The sequence below is a fragment of the Sceloporus occidentalis genome, unplaced genomic scaffold (assembly GCF_023333645.1).
Source record: "Sceloporus occidentalis isolate IW3139 unplaced genomic scaffold, rSceOcc1.0.p SCAF_9, whole genome shotgun sequence".
In the NCBI taxonomy this organism is placed as follows: Eukaryota; Metazoa; Chordata; class Lepidosauria; order Squamata; family Phrynosomatidae; genus Sceloporus; species Sceloporus occidentalis.
Window position 1 is genome coordinate 24,947,048 of NW_028316989.1, and position 20,383 is coordinate 24,967,430.

Here is a 20,383-nt window from a genome sequence, read left to right on the forward strand (position 1 = left end):
GCAGGGAATGCCAGAGGCCCAGGCTGGGTTCAGAACTTGGGATAGTGGCACTTCAGGGCCTTATTGCACACTTAAATTGGGAGAATGCAGCACCTCAAATGATTTCAGAAGAAAACCAACCTTTGCTTTATATGTAGAGAGGTCTTGTAGCACCGAGCTTCCCTAGACTTCAGTCTACTTCCGTAGATGCCTTTTAATAAACAGATTTTAATATAGAAGTGCATCTGAGGAAGTAGGCATAAGTCCAGGAAAGTTTATGCTGCCAACTTCTTTCAGTGAGTCTCAAAGGTGCTGCTACTAGATCTCTCTACATACTGATTCTGCAACGAATGCAGCTATATCTTTGAATTCTTGCTTTATATATTAAAGATTATACTATATATTGAGTAGGTGGTTGGTTGTTTGCCTTTGAGTCGTTTCTGTTGCAGGTTTTGCTTGGCCCTCTTCTGTGGCTGAGAGAGTGTGACTTGCCCAAGGTCTCCCAGTGGGTGTCATGGCAAGAAAGAGACTGGGATGGTTAATCTGCCTATGCCTTGGCTCAGCCATCAGCCAGAAGAGAGAGAGTGTTGGGGGGCAGCTGTGGAGGACGAAGGGGAGCTAGCTGCTCCTCCCGCGTGAGTGAGACAGACACCTCAGGCCCCAGAGCAAGCCAAGCCCGAACTCTCGCAAGAAGACAAAATGGTCAAAGGCACTGGCGGGAACGGACCGCTCTGAGGGCGGTTTGACTTCTGAGGCGGGAAGCGCATGCGCCAGAGGGTGATGCCGTTGCCATGGGGATTACACATGCAGCGCGCACGCCGCCCCGATTGGCGGAAGGCTCCCGCGGCCCAGCGGGGATTGGGCGAGCCGAGGGACTGCCATTTCCCTGTCCAATGGGCGAGAGGGACGCTCTGTGTGGGCGGGACTTCCGCGGAGGGTGGCTGCGGAGCCGGCCGCGAGGGTTCCGTCCGCTTCTCCGCGGCGGCGGCGGCGGCGGCGCTTCTTCTGGCTCGGTAGGAGGCGGAGCGGCTCCTGGAGAGAGACTGGGGAAGTGACTTCGGGGGCTAGGCCAGGCAGATTGAGGGAGAAAGTAACTTTTGCAGGCCCTGCTCTCCGCTCTGGGCCCACAACAAACTCCAACTCCCAGGATTCCATAGCCCTGAGCCAGGAAGAGTTAAAGCGGCGCCAGGCCGGGTTCCCTCTCCAGTGTGGATGCGGCCTTCGATTGTTGGCCTGAGGAGGGCCTCGTTTCCCTTCCCTTCTGAACCCGGAGCCTCCTTGCTCTAGATAAACAAAACGGCCTCCTGTGAGTAAACAGGTGAAAGTCCGGCTGCGGGGGCTCCGGGGCCTGAACTGGGTGAAAGGCTCCCTCCCTCCCTCCCTCCGGAGCGTGAGAGCGGTGGGAGGAGAGGCAGCCCTGGAAGGCGGCTCTCGCTGGCCCAGAACTTCGGGGCCTCATGCCAGGGATACGGAAAGGACCGGCCCTGGCCCCAGGAGCCTCCCTCGCGCGAGGAGAGAGCCCTGGCATGAGGCAAAGCAGGGCTGGGTCCAGGCAGCTTCTGCTCCACCGGCGCCAGGGCATCGCCAAGGAATGCGCCAAGGACCGAGGGCAGGTTTGGGCGGGAACTGTGCTTCCTTCCTGGAAACCTCCAGGAGCCATGCCTAAGGCCCAGCCTGGTCCCCAGGCCACCATTTTGAGTAGCCTTCATTGTTTCAGTAGACCTTCAGTGTTACAGCCCTGGAGTGTAGGTTAGGGCTGGGATACCTCTTTAGACAGCAGAACCTTGCAATATATATGTTGGTGTTGTTATGTGTTTTCACATGAGCTCTGATTCATGGAATAGGCTTGGAGAGATGTATTCAAAGGTCTACCTTGACCTTCCCCTGAGGGCCACTTGCCCAAAGTCACCTCTCAGTTTCCAGACCTTGGAAGAGACTGAAACCCAGACTTCCAAAGTCAGACACAACAACCATTGGACCACACTTTGTAATGCTAGAGAAAAGTGCCGCCAGTTATGTAGGGATCCAGGTACAAAGCTGTTGATGTGTGACCATTGCACCTTAAATAATATAGCATTTCATGTTTGGTCCCATAATATAGTAGTGTGCCAAGAACCAGTTTTGGTCGCAATTGTGTTTCTTACCTGGAAACTCCCTAAGAACCAATAGAGAGGTGAGGCCTCAAGGCCCTGCCCTGGTCCCCAGGCCACCATTTGGGTAGCATTCATTGCTTTGGCACGCTTTCTATACTGAGTGTGCATTAGGCCTGGGATACCTCTCAAAACCTACATATTAGAACCTTGTAATTTATGTTAATGTTATTGTTATGTGCTTTCACATGAACTCTGATTTACAGAATAGGCTTCGGGGCATTTGTTGAGAGATTTACCTTTCACCTTGAGGACCACTTGCCCAAAACCACCCCCTCATTTTCCAGGCCTTGGTAAGAGACTGAAACCCAAACTCCCAAAGCCAAACACAAAAACTATTGTACCACACTCAGTTGTGTATTGACCCAGGTATGAAGCTGGTAATGTATGACCATTATTCCCTGAATAATATACCACCCAATATTTGACCCCATACAACTGACAAAAGACTCAAGAAAGACACACTGATTCCAGCACTTTTTGCACCCTTTTTTAATGCCTGCAAAGATCCCAACTTTCCTTCTGCCTCCTTCCCAGCATCTGCCTTCATCAGTCCCTTGAGGTTTCTCCCAGCTGCTTCCCAGGCTCTCCTTCTGGCTGAGCTCTTCCCATCTTCTGCCTTCAGGGATTCCAGCTTTCCTTCTGCCTTCTTCCCAGGCCTTCTTCTGGAACTTTCCCCATCTTCTGCCTTCAGTGATTATTCCGGTTCTTCTTCTGCCTCCTTCCCAATGTCTCCTTCTGGAGCTCTTCCCAGCTCCTGCCTTCAGTGCCTTCAGCTTTTCTTCTGCCTTCTTCCTGGCTCCTGCCTTCAGTCATTCCAGGCTCCTCTTCTTGTTCTTCTTGTTCTTTAAATATTTGAAGGGTTGTCATCTTGCGGAGGGAGCAGGCTTGTTTTCTGCTGCTCCAGAGAACAAGACCCAGTGGAGCAATGGATGCAAGCTGCAGGAAAAGAGATTCCAGCTCAACGTTAGGCGGAACTTCCTGGGAGTAAGGGCTGTTTGACAGTGGAACACACTCTTTCCTTGGAGAGTGATGGAGTCTCCTTCCAGGGACGTAGCCAAGGGGGGGGGGTTCTTGGGGTCCGGACCCCCCCCTTCCATTAGAAAAATGAATGGTGTGTGCTGCTGCGCCGCCGCACCTAAGCCCTATTATAATGGTGGCACTCAGTCTGGACCCCCCCTTCCTAAAATCCTAGCTACGTCCCTGCTCCTTCCTTGGAGGTCTTCAAACAGAGGCTGGATGGCCATCTGTCAATGGGGATGCTTTGATTGAGAGTTCCTGCATGGCAGAAGAAGGGCTGGACTGGATCAGGGCCCTTTTTGGGGTCTTTTCCAACTCTATGATTCTGTGATTCTTCAGCTCTTGGCAGCTCAGCTCCAACTGACCTCTGGCAGATTTGGGGGTTCCCTTTTATACAGTCCCAGCCCAGACCCTCCGGCCAATAACCTACAAGCCCGCCAAAAATCAGCCCACTCATTGGTCTATGGCTATGAACCAATAAGAGCCAGCTGAAAGTTAGTAAACTGGCCTATGAAAAGTTGTCCTGTTTGGATCCCCCTCAGCCATATAAATTCCGCCAGAGTTTGACTAAAACAGTCCAGTGTGGCGAATAGTGATTCCCACTATCTCAACCAGAGTGGTCTTTGGCCATGATGGATGGGGATGGTGGAGGCTGTAGTCCAACACATTGGGGAGTGCTGGGATGTGGAAGGCTGCCTTGGGCAATAGTTTCGTCTGTCAAGTGTCATGGCTTCCCTGTCAACAGTAGGCTTCCTTTATGCAAAGTAACCTGGCCTCCCTGAGGTGATTTTTATCATGGTAGCAAACTTATTTATACATTTTATACAATGTTTCAGACAATGTTTAGCTCAGGATTTTAAATTTCTCCACAGCTGTGTGATAGAAATAAACATAGTCAAGGTTCAAGCCCACAGACAAAGTATATAAAGAGGGAATGGGGCAGAAAGTAAGCCAAAGAGGAGACAAAGGGAAGGCAAGTGAAGAATAATAAAGAAGGGAAGCAGAGTCAAGGAAACCTGACTTCCAGGTTAAGTGAAATCAGGAAGATATTGGCCGTTATCCAACATCTTAAATGTTGAGGTAAAAGAATTAATCTGTCCAGCTAAGAGCTTCTGGTGCATGAGTGTCCTTAGAGTAGCAAATAAGTTATTATTTTATTTATAACATGTTTAAATTGCCTATTAACATGAAGACCTCTGGGCACTGTGTATTCTGTCAGAAATATTAACAGATCCCTAAGCCTTGAGGTCTCCATCTTGGCAAGGTTTGTTCAGAGGGGTTTTTGCCTTTGCTTTCCTCTGGGGCTGAGAGAGTGTGACTTGGCAAGTTTAAATGCCTGAGTCAGGATTCGAACCCTCGTCTCCATTGTCTCAAACCACTACTCCACGTGGGCCACCATAAGTTGGAAATTACTTGAAGGCCCACAACAATAACAACAAGGTGAACTTATGGAAGGGGAGGAGATTGGTAAAATGGCTCCCACAATCCCCCATTTGGTGGCCCCACTGGCTGAGGAAGCTTCCTGGGAGTTGTACTGAAGTGTATTTACTTATTGAGGTTGAATATTTAGATGAAGTTGCATTTATTTATTGCAAAATAAATAAATAATGGCAGCAAGGGTTGTATAAGAAGGATGCCACCCAGTTTGCAGCTCATAGTTTCCAAAAAGCCCCCAAAGTGGGTCATGAGGTCCAATGGCCTCCCACTTCTGTTTATTTCCAATAGCTAAGATGGAGAGGTAGACTGCCTCTGCCTAGGGAGGCTCTTCCTTTTATTGGCCACCAACAGATACATCCATGGATAAGGTATGCAACCACAACCACCTCCAGCTTTCAGAGCCATCTCTGCATCAGGCTGGCAAGAAAAGGGTGTGCGTTTTGCAAAGATCTCACCTGTCCTGAATGGAAGCCAGGAACCAACACTTGCCTTGTTTTTGTAACCCCTTCCTCCCAAACAGTGGTGCCCTCGGGGTTTGGGTCACCCGGTGCGGTCACGCATGGGGTCACCCCAAGCCACTGACCTCCTCTTCTTCCTCCCATTTCACCCCATACAGAATCCTTAGCCATGCTTTTTTCCACTAATGTTACTTGCAAATCGTAATTCCCATATATATAGTTCTACGTGATGTCATGATATAAGCAACTAGCAAAATTAAAATTATACCTTTAAATTATCATATGCACAACCTAAATGTATTTACATAGACATAGTGAAGATTGGGTAAAATGTGATGTTTTTAAAGAAAAATTTAAAAGTGTATAGTAGTCTTGGTCTCAGAGAGAAGTGATTGTGAGTTCCTGCATGGCAGGATGGGGCTGGGCTGGATGGCCCTTGTGGTCGCTTCCAACTCTGTGGTTCTATGATAAGTGTCACAAGAAACTGCACGCCATTCTTGCACTGGCAAAAAGTGTATTTAGAAGGCTTTGCACACTTTCTCTGTCTTTGGCCCGTTCCTCTCAGCCTGGCTGCCTATTGCAGGCAGTTACCCTTTTATAATGTTATCTCTGTTAATTATTCTTTGGTCCCAAATCAGTATAAGGATAACTCCACCACCGGCCTCATCACATGTGCACCAGGAACCACTGATGCCACAACGGTGCATTGTCTTGTCACCCAGCCACTGCAGCCGTCCCTTTGGGTAATTGCTCTCCCGGCCCTTTGATACACTGGAAGGCCAGATGGTTTGAATGGTGACATCTCTGCCAGAGAAAGAGCTGAGAGAGGGAAATCCACACATAAAGGTACTGCATCACAAATCAGGTGTATACAGTACATCCTCACAACAAAAAGGGGGAAGCAGTGGGGTGACTAGATGGCCCACAAACGGGTTGAATTGTGGGCCCTCAACATATGTTCCCAGGCATTTCAAGTGGGGGCCCAATTTTTTGCTCCTCTCTTCTTCCTTGCGTGGGAAAGCGATGGAGCAGAGCAACTGGCAGCGGTGGTTCAGTTGCTCCAGTGTCCCTTTGGCTTTCTTCTGCTTTGGGAAGGGCAACCCAGAGAGGGTCCACAGCCTGCATTAGGTCCCTGGATTTCCCCGTGACTGCTTTTGTAAGAAGCCGTGTAAATTTCCAACCGTGATGGAGGACTTTTCCTCTGCTCCCTGGCATTTGTGTTATGGAGGGCCCCTTGTTTTTCTCAGCCTGTACTTCCACTGCAGAAGCTGGTTTGTATGTTGCTGCGGCTGTTAGCCCTGGCCTGTCAGAAATCCCCTTCATTCATTTATTCATTCGGGGTTTCTGTCTGGGGGTTATAAGTTTAGGGGTTTGTTTGAATTTTATTAGGTAAGTTAGTAGTTGGTTTAATGCTAGATTTTATAATGGGTTAATAGAATGTACTAGAAAGAGGTAGACTGACTGTTAGAATAGGTTCTTGCTTGTTAAGGTTGGAATGTGGAGGGAGTTACCCTGCTAGCACAGGCCTGGTCTTCAAAGAGCTAGAGACAGGTCTCTGTGATGGGAGGGGGAACTAAAACATAGAGTGCTTATTGCTTATATGATGTTAAGTTAATATGTTCATTATACTTTAATATGCTGCTATAATATTTTAAGATGCTGCTATATATGTTGGGGGGTGGGATGATGGGTTTTATATTTCTGCTCAATCATACATATAAGCTGTTAAGGTTTAATATTACTTAGTTTAGTTGTGGCGTAAGGTTTATGCTTCAAGGTCACAGGTGCAGTGGGGAGATAACGCTGTGTGAGAACTTAATTGTTTTGAGAGGTTGCCAAAGATCCCGGACTGGAGGACATTACCTCATTGGGGAGGAGATTCATCACTGCGTGGGAAATAGTTACCCAATTAATTTGCTTTATTGCTTGATGGGGTGAGTTTGCTTTCTGGGGTTATATAAACCATATGTTAATGTACACTTTCATTCCTGACAAAAAAGTCTTTTCTGTTGTACGTATGTATCTCTTTCTCCAATAAAGCTGTTACTTTTCAAAAGTCAGCTTCAATGTTGTAATTGGGGACTACAATGGGGTTTCTGACACCCCATTGGTGATTCAGGTGGCATTGGCAGCCAAAAGTGCCTTCTGTCTTTAGGGGGGTGCCACAGCCCACTGGTACCATTTGTTAGCTCTTGCACCTCACCTTTACAGGGGAAGTGGAAACTTTGAGCCAAACAGTATGAGGAACACTGGTGCTCTTGGTTACAGGACTTGCCTGCCAGCATTAAAACATCTTCCCTGGCTTTATACATGTTTCCAGGCACAATTCCAAGTGCTGGGGTTGACCTTTAACAACCCCTCAAGCTTTGGACCTCCTAGTTAAAGGATCACCTGCTCTCACTGAGCCTAAACACTGAGCCTTTCGTCAGAGGCCCCTCCTTTGGAGGCCGGGCAAGTGGCAGTAAAGATAGGATCATCTTTTGAGGGGGAATGGGGTGCCCCAGTAATGGAACTCCATATGTAAAGATGTGTGTATGCCATGCACTAAAACCTAAGCTTAAGGGACCAGGCTAAAATTATTTTATTTGCCAACGCTTTAAACTAAACTATGGTTTTAATTGTTCCCCTTTTTAATAGCTGTTCTTATGCTGCCTTTCTGATTTCTGTGCTGCTTTTATTTTTGTATTTTAGCAAGTAGAAGTTTAGTCATTTTATCTTTTTGCTTTTGATCTGGCATTTGCCTTTAAAATGATGATTAAATGAAAGACAGAAAATAAATTTTGCACATTAATATGGAAATGGGGGGAGGGGATTTTCTCCCCCTTTTAATGTAAATACAGTACCAATACAAAAGAAAAACTGCTTTCCAACTAGCAAAGAAGTTGGATGACCTTGGCAAACTCTCCCTAATGTGAAGTCGAAGGCTTTCATGACCTGCATCCATAGATTTTTGTGGGTTTTTCAGGCAGTGTGACCATGTTCTAGAAGAGTTTATTCCTGACTTTTCTCCCTAATGTTTCAGCTGAGGAAGATTGCTTGTGTAGCTTGGTTTCTCCTCCTGAGAGGCTCCAAGAAAGATGCTGGGAGCACTCATAGGAAGCTCTCTTATGCTGTTGCAAACGGGCTTCAATTCCTTCCCTGGATTGTGCTCCAGCCTTTTTCCAGGAAGGCATTGCTCTTTTCCAGGCCATCTTGTGCTATTTGAGTTCAGGGGTCAGAGTGCAGTGGGGCTGAGGAAAGCCCTTTAATCTCTCTGAAGACAGCCCCCTTGATCTCAGGCTAGCTTCTTTTGTTTGTTCCACTGCAGGCAGATGGCTTCATGCTGAACGGAATGTCCAGCCATGTTCCCTAGGTTAATGATTCTCCAGAAGGAGGCCCTGAGCAGAGCAGAGAGTGAGAGAACGCCAGCAAAGCCCAAACTCAGCAGAAACCCTGGCAAGCGGCTGCCACTCACTAGCCTCTGGACAGCTGCTGGTTCCCCCTTTGCAGCACGCTGGTGCCACCCCTCCTCTCAGCCCTGCCACTCCTGGGAAATGGTCCCTTAAGGCAGGCAGAAGAGACCTCCTTCGTGCCAGGGGCACCTTCTTTTCCTCCATAGAGTCACAATGGCAGGAAAGAGTTATGGCTATTATCAGCTGGTTATATTCACTGCCATGTATGTGGGGTACACCCTCTACTATTTCAACAGAAAAACCTTTTCCTTTGTGATGCCTTCGCTCATGGAAGAGATAGACCTCGACAAGGATGACCTGGGTAAGAGCTTGCTTTGTGGTGTTGTGTGTTTTTCAAGTGTGTAGATTTTCTGCATCTGGGGAAGTAGACCAAGTCTATGAAAGCTTATGCTTATGCTGCTTCCTCTCAGTCTCAAAGTTGCTTCAAGATCTCTTGGCATACTGAAAGAATTTATGTGGGAGTTTGAGGAACTCTGCATGTCTTTGTTTAGGGACTCACTTAGAATGCTTCTGTTGCCTTGCTGGAGGGACTTTGTTCTCATTTTCTTTGGAAAGAGGCCAGTCCCCGCTTGCAATTTGGGGACTGATCTTCAGGACAGCTGCCAGCTGGGCTTCCTGGAGTAGTTAAACCCCTTTCCTTTCCAAATAAAGGTGGTTATTGTTGAGTCTGCTTAGAGAGTCAGCCTTTTGGTGATAGTCCAGCCCACTTCATTGTACAGCATGTCATAAGATTAGCTGTGCAGACCCCAAGGAGGCCTCTCTAGTCCAACATCCCTCTTGTACCATTGACAGTCATGAGCTTAAGCCCCACAAGGACACATTAGCCCCCTTCCACTCATCTGCAAAGAATGGCATCACTTCTCAACCTGACGTTGATACAAAGTGTGATCTTTTTTATTACTTTCCCTAGCATCATTGGTGATGTTATTCCTATTACTTAGACAGCACTATCTATGTATTGGGCATGTACAAAATGCAAGGGAATCAATGTCTGCCTCTTCTTGTCCATGGAGAAAAGGAAAAGGAGATGAAAGCAGGGTTAAACGGGAAGAATCTGTGCTTATTTCAGCCACAGGGCTTTCAATTAAATCTTAGCAGGGTATGGGGATTAAGGAATTATACCAAGTCTTCATGGAAAAAGTTGTTTTGGTGTACCCATAAGAGAGTAGTGAGTACTTTATTATGTAAGTGTAAAAGAAGCACCAAGTGTTGCATAAAGAATGTAAACAGCTGTATCCCAAAGAAGAGCCCACAGGCTCCTATTGCATTAACAAATACAGTGTGCCCAACTGTGTTAGACCAGCCAAAAACATGAGCAACACATCCCTAGTAGCAGAGCCTTTGCTGCTAGAGAAAGCATGCAGGTGTGAGCTGCTCTTTCAAGTGAGTTTTGTATTCTAAAGTACTGCAAGCAGCTTGGGGGGACTAACTGATGGAGGGTCTCACTGGAACCACTCCACATGCAGATGAGATATTGCCTGTCATTTTGCTCAGTTCACATGCTGATGCCACCTGCCTGGTTGAGGGAGTACCCTGCAGACCAGGCTCTTTTTAATGCATCTGTGAACCCTTCCTATTGTTACTGTATTTGGCTTTTGTCCAATGAAGGTCTCATCACCAGCAGCCAGTCTGCAGCCTACGCCATTAGCAAGTTCATCAGTGGGGTTCTGTCGGACCAAATGAGCGCCCGCTGGCTTTTCTCCTCTGGCCTCCTGTTGGTGGGCTTAGTGAACGTTGTCTTCGCCAGGAGCTCGACCGTCCCCATCTTCGCAGGGCTGTGGTTCCTCAATGGCCTGGCCCAGGGCCTGGGGTGGCCCCCATGCGGGAAGGTGCTGCGCAAGGTAAGCCCACCGAGGGAGTGCCCTTGATCTAAGGGATGTCCCTGGCAGCAGACTTCCAGCAGGGGCCAGTGCCAGGAGCACAGCAGGCAGGAATCTTTTCTCAGTGGAGGTCTCTCAAAATCAATAGGCTGCTGGAATATCTTTGGATCCTCTCCTGCCATTTAGTTGTTGGGTTTTCATGTCACTGTTTGGAGGTCTGCAGGCCCTTTGCTTGCTCTTTCCTGCCCTGAGCAATGGAGGGGAAGGCCTTTCTGCTTTGCTTCTCTGCGGTAGTATTTCTAGGCTGAGTATCAGTTGTGGGAGCTATAAATCACAAGCCATATCATGTTGCAGTCTAATGAGATATTCTTGGGAGGCTGATCTGCCCCCAGTGATGGTGGTGGCAGCAGCGGCAGTGTCCCAAGGCTGACTGAGAAAGAAGCGATCAAATGACACTGAAGGAGCGGACGCTGCAGAGAGCCCGACGCAACAGCTGAGCTGGGTACTCTGCAGCTGAGGCCAGTGTCCAGGCAACCTCAGGAGAGCCCTCAGCTGAATGAGATCTGAGGCCCCTTTAGTCTGGACTTTGCTCTCCCACAGTGGCCAGTTGGATGCCTTCAAAGCTGGCCTTTGGAGGCATGCTGCCCCTGAAGCTGGAGGTGGCATGCAGTCTCCATGGTTACTAGCCACTAACAGCCCAGTCTTCGAGCAGGAATCCCAGCTGCCCTGTTTGACTCCATTTGCAATTCTGACCCTTAGAAGCAGAAATATCTAGGGCTGCACATGTTCCTGAGAGTGGCACTTGGTAAACCGCAAGGAGTTGCCCTGCAGGTAGATGAGTGGCCAAGGCAGATTACAGTGATCCCAGAGCAGCTTCCCCTCTTTCTGTCTCACATTTTGCACAGAAGCCGATAGTCCACTTGCTGCTGGACCAGCTGCAGGCAATGGCCAGTGCCAGGCCCTGCCCATCTGTTTAGCCCCTGACCTATGCTCTGAGATGCTGGTGTTTTGCATTGTGCAGATTTAATAGGGTGAAAATTGTATTTTGTTTTATTCTGCTTAGTGCATTTTACTTATCCTGTTCCACTTTGAGGACAAAGAGGCTCAAAAGCATTGTAAAAGTAAAGTTTTGCTAGTTAACTTAGTTCTTGGGCACTGTGCATTGGAAGGAAGGGATGTTTTCCTCGCAGGACTGGCTTGCATCTCCTCAGTGGCCCCTGTAAGTGGAATGAGGGCATCCGCATTTGGGATCTGGGGAGGGGAGTGTGGTGTGAGGATCACACCAGTCTTTTGTGTTCACAGCAGGCCCTGTCCACGGGAGCCACACCAACACCTGCTCTTTCTCTCCTTCTGTGTAGTGGTTTGAACCTTCCCAGTTTGGGACTTGGTGGGCAGTCCTCTCCACCAGCATGAACCTGGCAGGCGGGCTGGGCCCCATTGTGGCTGCTCTGATGGCGCTGAGCTACGATTGGCGCACAACTCTGGCCCTATCTGGCTGTGTGTGTGTGGCCGCCTCCTTTGTGTGTCTGCTCCTGATTAAGAACGAGCCCTCAGATGTGGGACTGCCCAACATTGAGCCTGGCTCCAAGAAAGGGAAGAAGGGTGAGTGCCTGGCTAGGCGGGGAGAGCTGCAGGGTCGCAGGGCAGGGACTCCTTTGGGCCTTGGTGGCAAAGAGGAAGGCGTGCAGTTTGGAGGAGCAGGTAGTCTTGGCAAAGGCAAGTGTGGTGCAGAGGAAAAGAGAGTACATAGCAGGTGCCAGTAATGATTGGAGGGAAGTTCTGGAATGGACCCGTGGCTGGACTTCATGTGTAACAGCCTCTTTCTTGCAGGTTCTTCAGCAGGTGACAGCACCCTGGCTGAGCTGCTGCTTTCCCCATACCTCTGGGTCCTATCAACTGGCTATCTGGTTGTCTTTGGTGTGAAGACATGCTGCACAGACTGGGGCCAGCTGTTCCTCATCCAGGAGAGAGGACAATCTGCACTTGTGGGTACGAGGCACCAGTCCACCACCGAGGTCCCAGAGCCCTAAAGGCAGCTGGGAGAATGGAGTGGGGGGCCAGGGGCTCTGACCATTCCCAGCGCTTGTTGCAGTGTGTTTCCTGCAGCTATTCCTTGCCGGAACTTCTTGCAGGGGGAAGAGTGTATGGTGCTGAGTGTGTGAGTGGGACAGGCTGGGAACTGCCATGACACCTCTTGCTGCAACAACTTGTGTTCTGCAAGGAAGCAAACTGTGTGGAGCATAGGGCTGCTAGCCTCTTATCATGTCCCTGTTCTCCCAAATGGACTGCTGTTTCCTTTCTCCTATAGGAAGTTCCTACATGAGTGCCTTGGAAGTTGGCGGGCTGATTGGAAGTATTGTGGCTGGCTATCTTTCAGACCGAGCAGTGGCACGCGTAAGTGGCCACATCTCATGGTGGGCTTCCCCTGAACCCTCATGTTCCAAGAAGGGCTACACAGGGGACAGTGATCCAGTCAGACAGTGGATGCTGAAACAGGCATAGCTGTATCTCAGGGAGGGATTGCTGGCCATTTTAAGGCAGGGACATTATCCAACCCCTCACACTTTCTCCTTGGCCCTTGTACTCATCCATGTATGTGTTGCAGGTGGGCCTCTCCATTTATGGGAACCCTCGACACACACTTCTCCTCACCATGATGGCAGGCATGTCTGCATCAATGTACCTATTCCGGGTCACGGTCACAGACAGCTCTCCCAAGGTAAGCCACAGAAGAGCAGCGCACAATATTGCATGTTAACCAGACAGGCATACAGTATAGCAAGAAGAACTGGGGGAAAGGCTTAAAGTATTAGGATAAGGAGAAACTGGGAGGGGATGCCCTAAACTGAAACAAACAAGTGAGTGAACAAAAAGTTTAGCGGGGATAAAAGGGAAACAGCAATTTTATTAAAATAATGTGTTGCAATGGAATGCTGAAAAGATACTAAAAGAAATTACAAAGCATAGAGTATATGCTATCCTGAACACAAAAAGGCTTGTTCTGGCCTGTAAGCCACGCCCTAACATGCACAAGGCTAGTTTAACCAGTCAGTACTGGGCTAGGGAACTGCAAATCCCATACGGAGGTATCAAGCACACAAAATACCAATTCCTCTCTGCCGCTCAACATGGAATTAAAAGAGATAACACAATATGTCCATACAGTTGTGCACTCCCCAACTGTATGGACATATTGTGTTATCTCTTTTAATTCCATGTTGAGCGGCAGAGAGGAATTGGTATTTTGTGTGCTTGATACCTCCGTATGGGATTTGCAGTTCCCTAGCCCAGTACTGACTGGTTAAACTAGCCTTGTGCATGTTAGGGCGTGGCTTACAGGCCAGAACAAGCCTTTTTGTGTTCAGGATAGCATATACTCTATGCTTTGTAATTTCTTTTAATATCTTTTTAGCATTCCATTGCAACACATTGTTTTAATAAAATTGCTGTTTCCCTTTTATCCCCCCTAAACTTTTTGTTCACTCACTTAGAGTATTAGGATGACAGAATGATTTAGTTGTGGAGGGCAAGTTGAGATTATTTATTTTTTTGCAAGCCCTAGTACACTCAGAGTATCGCCCACATGGAGCAGCTACTGAGACCAATAATCTCTGTATATATTGGTGAACCGTCTGTCCTATAATAAGCCTTTTCACAGTCAAATGAATGTGGAGTTGGGAGGCACTGAGTTTATTTCAGAAAGAAATGACAAACTTGTCATTAGACCCTTAACCCACATCAGGCTGGCTTTGAAATCTGAAAGCAGCCCTGAGCATGCAAAATGCTGAGCTTCAGGAAGGCACTGCGGTGGAACATTTTCCCACTGAAAGCCTTGGGGCTGATGGTGGCAGGGTTGGGGGTGGCTTCCTGGGTGACAGTCCTGACCATTGCAACCGCTCTCTCTCTCTCTTCCTCTCTCTTCCTGATGCTTTTCAATACATCTTGCTCATTGTTTCCTTCTTTCTTTCTCAGGAAAGCAACTCTTGGATTCTAGCCCTCCACCCTCTTGCTAATCTCGTGGGCTTAACAGAACATGAGGTCTTATCTTGCTTTATTCTCTCCTTCTGCTTTCTCCACTGTGTTGTCCAGCAGTTCTTAGAAAGAGGGCTATGAACAGCCAGTAGTGGTTAAAGCTCCCTGCCGCATCCTTTCATGCTCTCTGTCTTGTGTCAGATATACTTCATTAAGTACAGGTCCTCAGTATCCACAGATTCAACCAAATATATATAAATTCCAAAAAGCAAAGCTTGATGTTGCCATTTTCTATAAGGGACACCATTTTACTGCACCATTGTATTTATTGGGATTTGAGCATCCACAAATTTTTATATCCATGGAGGGAGGGCCCTGGAACAAACCCCCTGTGGATACTAAGGGCCAACTGTAGTAGCTTCTGGCCACAGAACTTCTGAAATGGCTTTTGGGGTATTGCTGGTGGGTGGGTGATAAATTAGTTTTTGCTTGTATTGATAGGTACATTTACTTAGAAATACTATCAGACTAACAAGCAAAAGCTTCTGATTTGTATAGTCTGTTACTGAAATTTTTAAAGCATCTGTTAACACCTTCATCATAGTAGGCTTTGCTTTTCATAAAAACCATTGCTGCTTTTGTTTGTAACCTAATTAACCAATTACCAAAAACAAAAAAACAAAAACCGACAATGGAACTGCAAATTCTGCACAGAGTGAAATATATTTTAGTGTCACCTCACCACAGAAACCAACTTACAGGTGAGGTGAAGTCGAAGGCTTTTATGGCCGGCATCCATAGTTTTTTGTGGATTTTTCAGGCTATGTGGCCATGTTCTAGTAGAGTTTCTTCCTGACATTTTGCCAGAGAAATCTGCCAGAGAAATCTGAAGATGCCAGCCACAGATGCTGGCGAAACATCAGGAAGAAACTCTTCTAGAACATGGCCACATAGCCTGAAAAACCCACCAAATACACACACACACACGTGAAGAGTAAAGACGGATCAGCCTGAAGCTGCAGGGAGGCTGCGTCCTCAGCACACCACGCTCCTGAATTTTTTTTCCCCTGACCTTTTTTTGCTAGATCTGGATCCTGCTATTAGGAGCTGCCTTTGGATTTTGCTCTTATGGACCAATTGCATTGTTTGGAGTCATAGCCAATGAAAGCGCTCCATCAAACCTGTGTGGAACTTCGCATGCCATTGTTGCACTAATGGCAAACGGTGAGTGGCGCTCCAAGGTGGACTGAGGGTGGAAAGGCTTCTTGGGTTTTCTCTGATTTCCTCTCCTTTCCCTTTCACAGTTGGAGGGTTCCTGGCTGGGCTGCCTTTCAGCACCATTGCCAAGCACTACAGCTGGGGGACAGCTTTCTGGGTAGCAGAAATGACTTGCACTGCCAGCACCTTGGCCTTCTTCTTCTTGAGAAACATCCGAACCAAGATGGGGCGTGTGCCAAAGAAGGCTGACTGAAGCACAGCAGTGGCTTGGCTGTGGAGGAGCCTCCTGCTACAATCATCGATTTTTTTTAAACATCCTAGTATCAGAGGCAGAACTAACCACTAATGCTGCACCATGACTTAGTCCTCTGCCGTTTTCTGGGGAAAACTTAGCAAAATAATCCACTTCATGTTCCTAAAAAACATAGGGAGACCATCATGTTTTGGACTTAGTGATCACAACTCTACTTAAACCATGGTTTTCTCACTTGTAATTGACTGCCACTTACTGCTGATCTTATGGGCAGCCCTCATGTCTTGTCCATGGGAATCAATGTAGAGAAGCCATATAAGAGCCTTCCTGCTGCCTGGAGAGGGAGATGCCCTTGTGTATAATACAGTACAAGACACACCCAAACAGCAAAATGGTGTTGACTCACACCTGCAGAACTCTTCCCTCACATTCCAAGACAGCAAGGTCCACCAAACTGCATTTGAATATGAGGCAGTTACAAGAAGGAAAGATGGCATTCCTTAGCTAGAGGGACATGGAACAAGGTACCTGTGTCTTGCTAGGCTTGTATTTTGAGTTCCTGAGCCTGAACAGGGAATGAAGGCACACAGGCACAGATTTAGTGAGATGTACTATTGCCTCCTCTCTCGACCCCTCTTATCCTCCTTTAATATTGAGGGAATGCAACTATGGGAAGTCCTGGATAATCATGCAGCAAGACTGAAAATAGATATTGTTACAAATCGTGACTGTTATAATGGAGTACTCATTGACTGAAATAAAGGACAATGCAGTGCATGCCCAGGTACAGTGCTGTGCAGAAACTTTTTTTCTAAAAGGCTTCCCTCTCATACAGCTTTGGACTTAGCATTACACTTTGACCTGCAGCCATTTGTCATGCTCCCTGGACACTGAACCAGCAAACCAGCAGCTAGTGTACTCTAGGCCAAAAAGTAAGCCTTGCCTCTCCCGTGGGAGAATGCTTTATTTACACAAGCAATACATAATATTAGTCATTAAATAAAAGTATGCAATATAACAGACAAATAAAATACATTTATATTTTACACATCTCCATTTAAGAAATGGTACAGCCACTTTGATCCCTTCTAAACTGCCAGCTAACCTCTCTTTCCAGCAGCTAAGGTTCACCATGCAACAGCTGTGATGTTACACCTCTGTTCTGCCCTCTGGAACTGTGCCACAGCCTCCCGGGAAATTTCTGTCCCAAGACTCAGACCTTCTTGGAAAAGCCCATTAGTTGAGACTCAAGTGGGAAAAATCCATCTTATAACCCTGGTCCAAATGATCCAGCTTTCTCTGCTACTTCAAGTGCTAGTTTCAGGTTCTGGTCAAAAAGCTCACATCTGAAATATTCAAAGAAACACAGATGGCAGCATTAATACAACAGGAGCACACTGATGGGTAAGCTTTGCCAATTCCACACTTGTCCCGTTCAAAATTTGGCCTTGGAGGAAATTTTAGTTGCAGCTGCTTCACCCCCCTTTGTCCCTGTATCAAGAGACATTTTTATGCCTATACCAAGTGTATGCCACAATCAAAAGAGCAAGAGAGCATAGCCTGAAGACACTTCCATTTGTTCTCCTTGATAAGCTTCACTGCTTGAATATACTGTAGTACAGAAGAAGTAAAACGCATGACACAAAGCAAAATGCAATCCTCTCCCCAATAAATCAGAGCAATACAAAATGCCAGGATCTCATGGCAGAAGAAACCAGGGTGTGAAAAGATGGCAGGGCTTGGCACTGGCCACAGCTGGTCCTGACATTGGACTAATGGCTTCTGTGCAAAAGTGTGAGACAGAAAAGGGGGAAGCCACCCTGGGATCACTGTCGTCTGCTTTGGCCACTCATCTCTGGAAGCTCACTGACCACAAAGACTGCTCTGAGAAATACACTCCTCTCTAGAATTATAACCAAGGATATATATTTTTTTTAATTTTGTTTTTATTTATATACCGCTATTCCAAAGATCATAGCGGTGAACATCAAGTAAGCTAATTAGCAAGTAAGCTAATTTGCCCCCAACAGTCTGGGTACTCATTTTAGCGACCTCGGAAGGATGCAAGCCTGAGTCAAGCTTGGGCCCTTTTGCTGGTCTTGAACTCGCAACCTTGTGGTTTTGAGTGAATGGCTGCAGTACAGGCATTTAACCACTGCGCCACCAGGGTACTAGCAAAGCAGGAGAAAACCAGGCTCTATCAGAGCTTTCTTCTGAAGAGAAATTTCTAGCCATATGCATAATTATGTTCAGAGGTGCAATGTGTATCACTTCCAGGCTTCCAAACCTGAAAGATTTCATGTGCCATTTTACCTGAACTTGTGCTGGCTCAGTTACCCCAGGAATCTGCCTGATTTCAAGGATAAACCTATTCAGATTACAATCTAGACTTTAGCAACAACCCTCGCAATACTGACTAAAACTGATTTTGCGCTGCTAGGAGAGCAGCCTCAGTGGTCAGGGGAGGGAGGGACGACTTGCTTTGGTTTTGTGAGCAAGGCAGTTTGATCCATACCTGATTGGCATCTCCAGGGAATAGAAAGGATTTTTCAGAGCAAAGTCGGAATAAATCTCGTAGATCTTGCGCAGAAGGGAGTCTATCCCTGACTGCCGGGGGTCAGCAAGGACCACAAACTTGATCCCTAAAGACACAATGAGTAGAGTTAGAACATGCCACATCCAAAGTGAGTGAAAGAGCTGAACTGAAAACAGTGGAACATTTTCCAAACAGTAGCTTTTCTTTTTAAAGATGCAACGCCTCAGCTACTACAATCCATAGACCCCTTTAGTGAATAAGCAGAAATACATCTACAGTTGGGACTACTGTTTCAGTCCTACGGATCTGGACCTGCTCCTGTCACCGCGCAGCCTAGAAAGTGAGCTCAAAACTCTTTAGATTTTATAACCCAAAATGGCTCCAATACTGGTAAGAAAAGGCAAGCAGAATAACGGAATTACGTCAAGATGCATTCACCTTTGCTCTAAAGTTAGAGGTAGAGATCGCAGGTGTCCTTAATACAGATCCAGGACTGCACTTGTTCAAGAGTGGAACAATTTCCACTTGGGATTATTACTTTATTATTATTAATGGGGATTATTACTTTGGATTATTAGTGAGGGCATCCTGGCTGTCAAGCCTGAGTAGATACAAACAGGGTTGGGAGATCAGAGGATCAAGTGGCCTAGGGCCTTATGGGCTGGAGGCCCAGTGCTGACCAAGAAGGAGCCGGATTCCTGCCTTCCATGGTCATTCCCCAAATCTGCTGGTGCTTCTGTTGCCATCTGCAGTTTGTGGGTTTCTTGGGTGAAACCATCCAAGGTTTCAGGAAGGTGAGGATCTCCCCATCAGTCCATTAAGCGGGCAGCGGAGGGCCCCAGCCCCTCCTCTAGGGCCCAAGACAGAGGGTGCCTTACCTGTCAGGGTCTGGAAGCAGTGGAGCTTGAAGGTGTCGGTCTCCAGCATTTCAATGCCGGAACTCCCCGGCTCCGGAGAGAGTTGGGACCCGATGGCAAAGAGCCTGCAGGAAGGAGGAGGAGAAGGGGAGAGAGGCCCTGGGGCTGCACTGACCGCTGACCCTCGCTGGGGACTCAGCTAAGGACAGAAACAACCAAATTCAGGCATCTAAGTGACACCTCCAATTGGGTATGTCATCATTTGCCTGATGATGAAGAAGCAGCAGCAGCAGCAGCCATGGAGCCTGTGCCGCTCAGTCGGCTGATAAGAGCCGCATTGGCCTCCATGATACTGGCTTCAGACATCTATGGCTACATATAGATCCTGTATGTCCAGCACACGCCGCAGCAGAGCCTCCCCTTTCCCAAGCGCCCTGGCTCCCTCCCCTGCCTTTGGGACTCACGAGTGGAACATGGAGGCCAGCATGAGCTTCTCGTTGGAGGAGAGCCGGGGCCGTCCGAAGCGGATGGAGAGCGGGTAGTTGGCGGGGTTGGCCAGGAGCTCCATGACGTCCCTGCCGTCCCCGGTGCAGCGCCCGGCCACCTCCACGCCGTTCACCGCCAGCACCGCGTGGCCCACTGCGGGGAACGGAGCGAGAGAGAGGGAGAGGCGCTCAGGCCAAGGCCAGGGAGGAGGAGGAGGAGGAGGAGGAGGAGGAGGAGGCCCGCTCCGCCCGAGAGCGTCACTCACCGCGGATGCCGTCCCGCTGCCCGAAAGCGACCAGGAGGCGCTCGTCGTGCGGGCGGAGGACCAGCTCCAGCGGGAAGCCGAAGGTCTTCTCGGCCTCGGCGCGCGGCGCGTAGTGCTCCAGCTGGTAGATGAGGCCGCCGGCCTTGTTCACCACGTAGACGCTGAAGATCGCCATCGCGCCGGAAGGAGGCAGGCAGGCGCCGCTCTAGGACGCGCCGGAAGGGGAGGGGCGTGGCACGTCAGGTCCCGCCCCTTCCGCCCTGGCCGCGCCGGAAGCGCCCTCCTACGACGACGACGACGACGACGGGGTCTCCTGCCCTCGCGCACGCTGCGGACTTCCTTTCTGAGCGGGAGCCGACGAAGGAGCAGCAGCAGAAGGCACCGCGCCGTCTCCATCGCCGCCATGGTAGGCCCCGCCGAGGGAGGAAGGGAAGGAGGCCGGGGCTGCGCCTTGCCCTCGTTCCCTCTCTCCGGCTTACT

General features: G+C 48.4%; 2 protein-coding genes across 6 annotated transcripts; one reads left to right on the forward strand and one right to left on the reverse strand.

Moving 5' to 3' along the window:
- The first annotated feature begins 969 nt into the window (after positions 1-969).
- Positions 970-16,484, forward strand: LOC149307045 (glucose-6-phosphate exchanger SLC37A4-like). Of its 5 annotated transcripts, XM_089537844.1 has the most exons (11): positions 3,246-5,890; positions 6,822-6,978; positions 8,352-8,797; positions 10,105-10,337; positions 11,675-11,918; positions 12,147-12,305; positions 12,625-12,710; positions 12,922-13,035; positions 14,289-14,354; positions 15,374-15,512; positions 15,593-16,484. In XM_089537844.1, exons 3-11 carry the CDS (start codon positions 8,650-8,652, stop codon positions 15,757-15,759), a joined length of 1,356 nt encoding a protein of 451 aa, XP_089393970.1. In that variant the 5' UTR covers positions 3,246-5,890; positions 6,822-6,978; positions 8,352-8,649; the 3' UTR covers positions 15,760-16,484. The 5 variants fall into 5 exon arrangements, with proteins under 5 accessions (XP_089393973.1, XP_089393972.1, XP_089393970.1 ...); XM_089537847.1 differs by lacking the exons at positions 3,246-5,890; positions 6,822-6,978 and adding an exon at positions 970-992; XM_089537846.1 differs by lacking the exons at positions 3,246-5,890; positions 6,822-6,978 and adding an exon at positions 1,017-1,285.
- A 290-nt stretch (positions 16,485-16,774) lies between these two features.
- On the reverse strand, positions 16,775-20,113 carry LOC149307046 (trafficking protein particle complex subunit 4-like). Its single transcript, XM_089537852.1, has 5 exons — positions 19,904-20,113; positions 19,617-19,791; positions 19,174-19,277; positions 18,275-18,401; positions 16,775-17,105 (listed from the first exon to the last, which is right to left on the reverse strand). Exons 1-5 carry the CDS (start codon positions 20,076-20,078, stop codon positions 17,027-17,029), a joined length of 660 nt encoding a protein of 219 aa, XP_089393978.1. The 5' UTR covers positions 20,079-20,113; the 3' UTR covers positions 16,775-17,026.
- Positions 20,114-20,383: the final 270 nt, after the last annotated feature.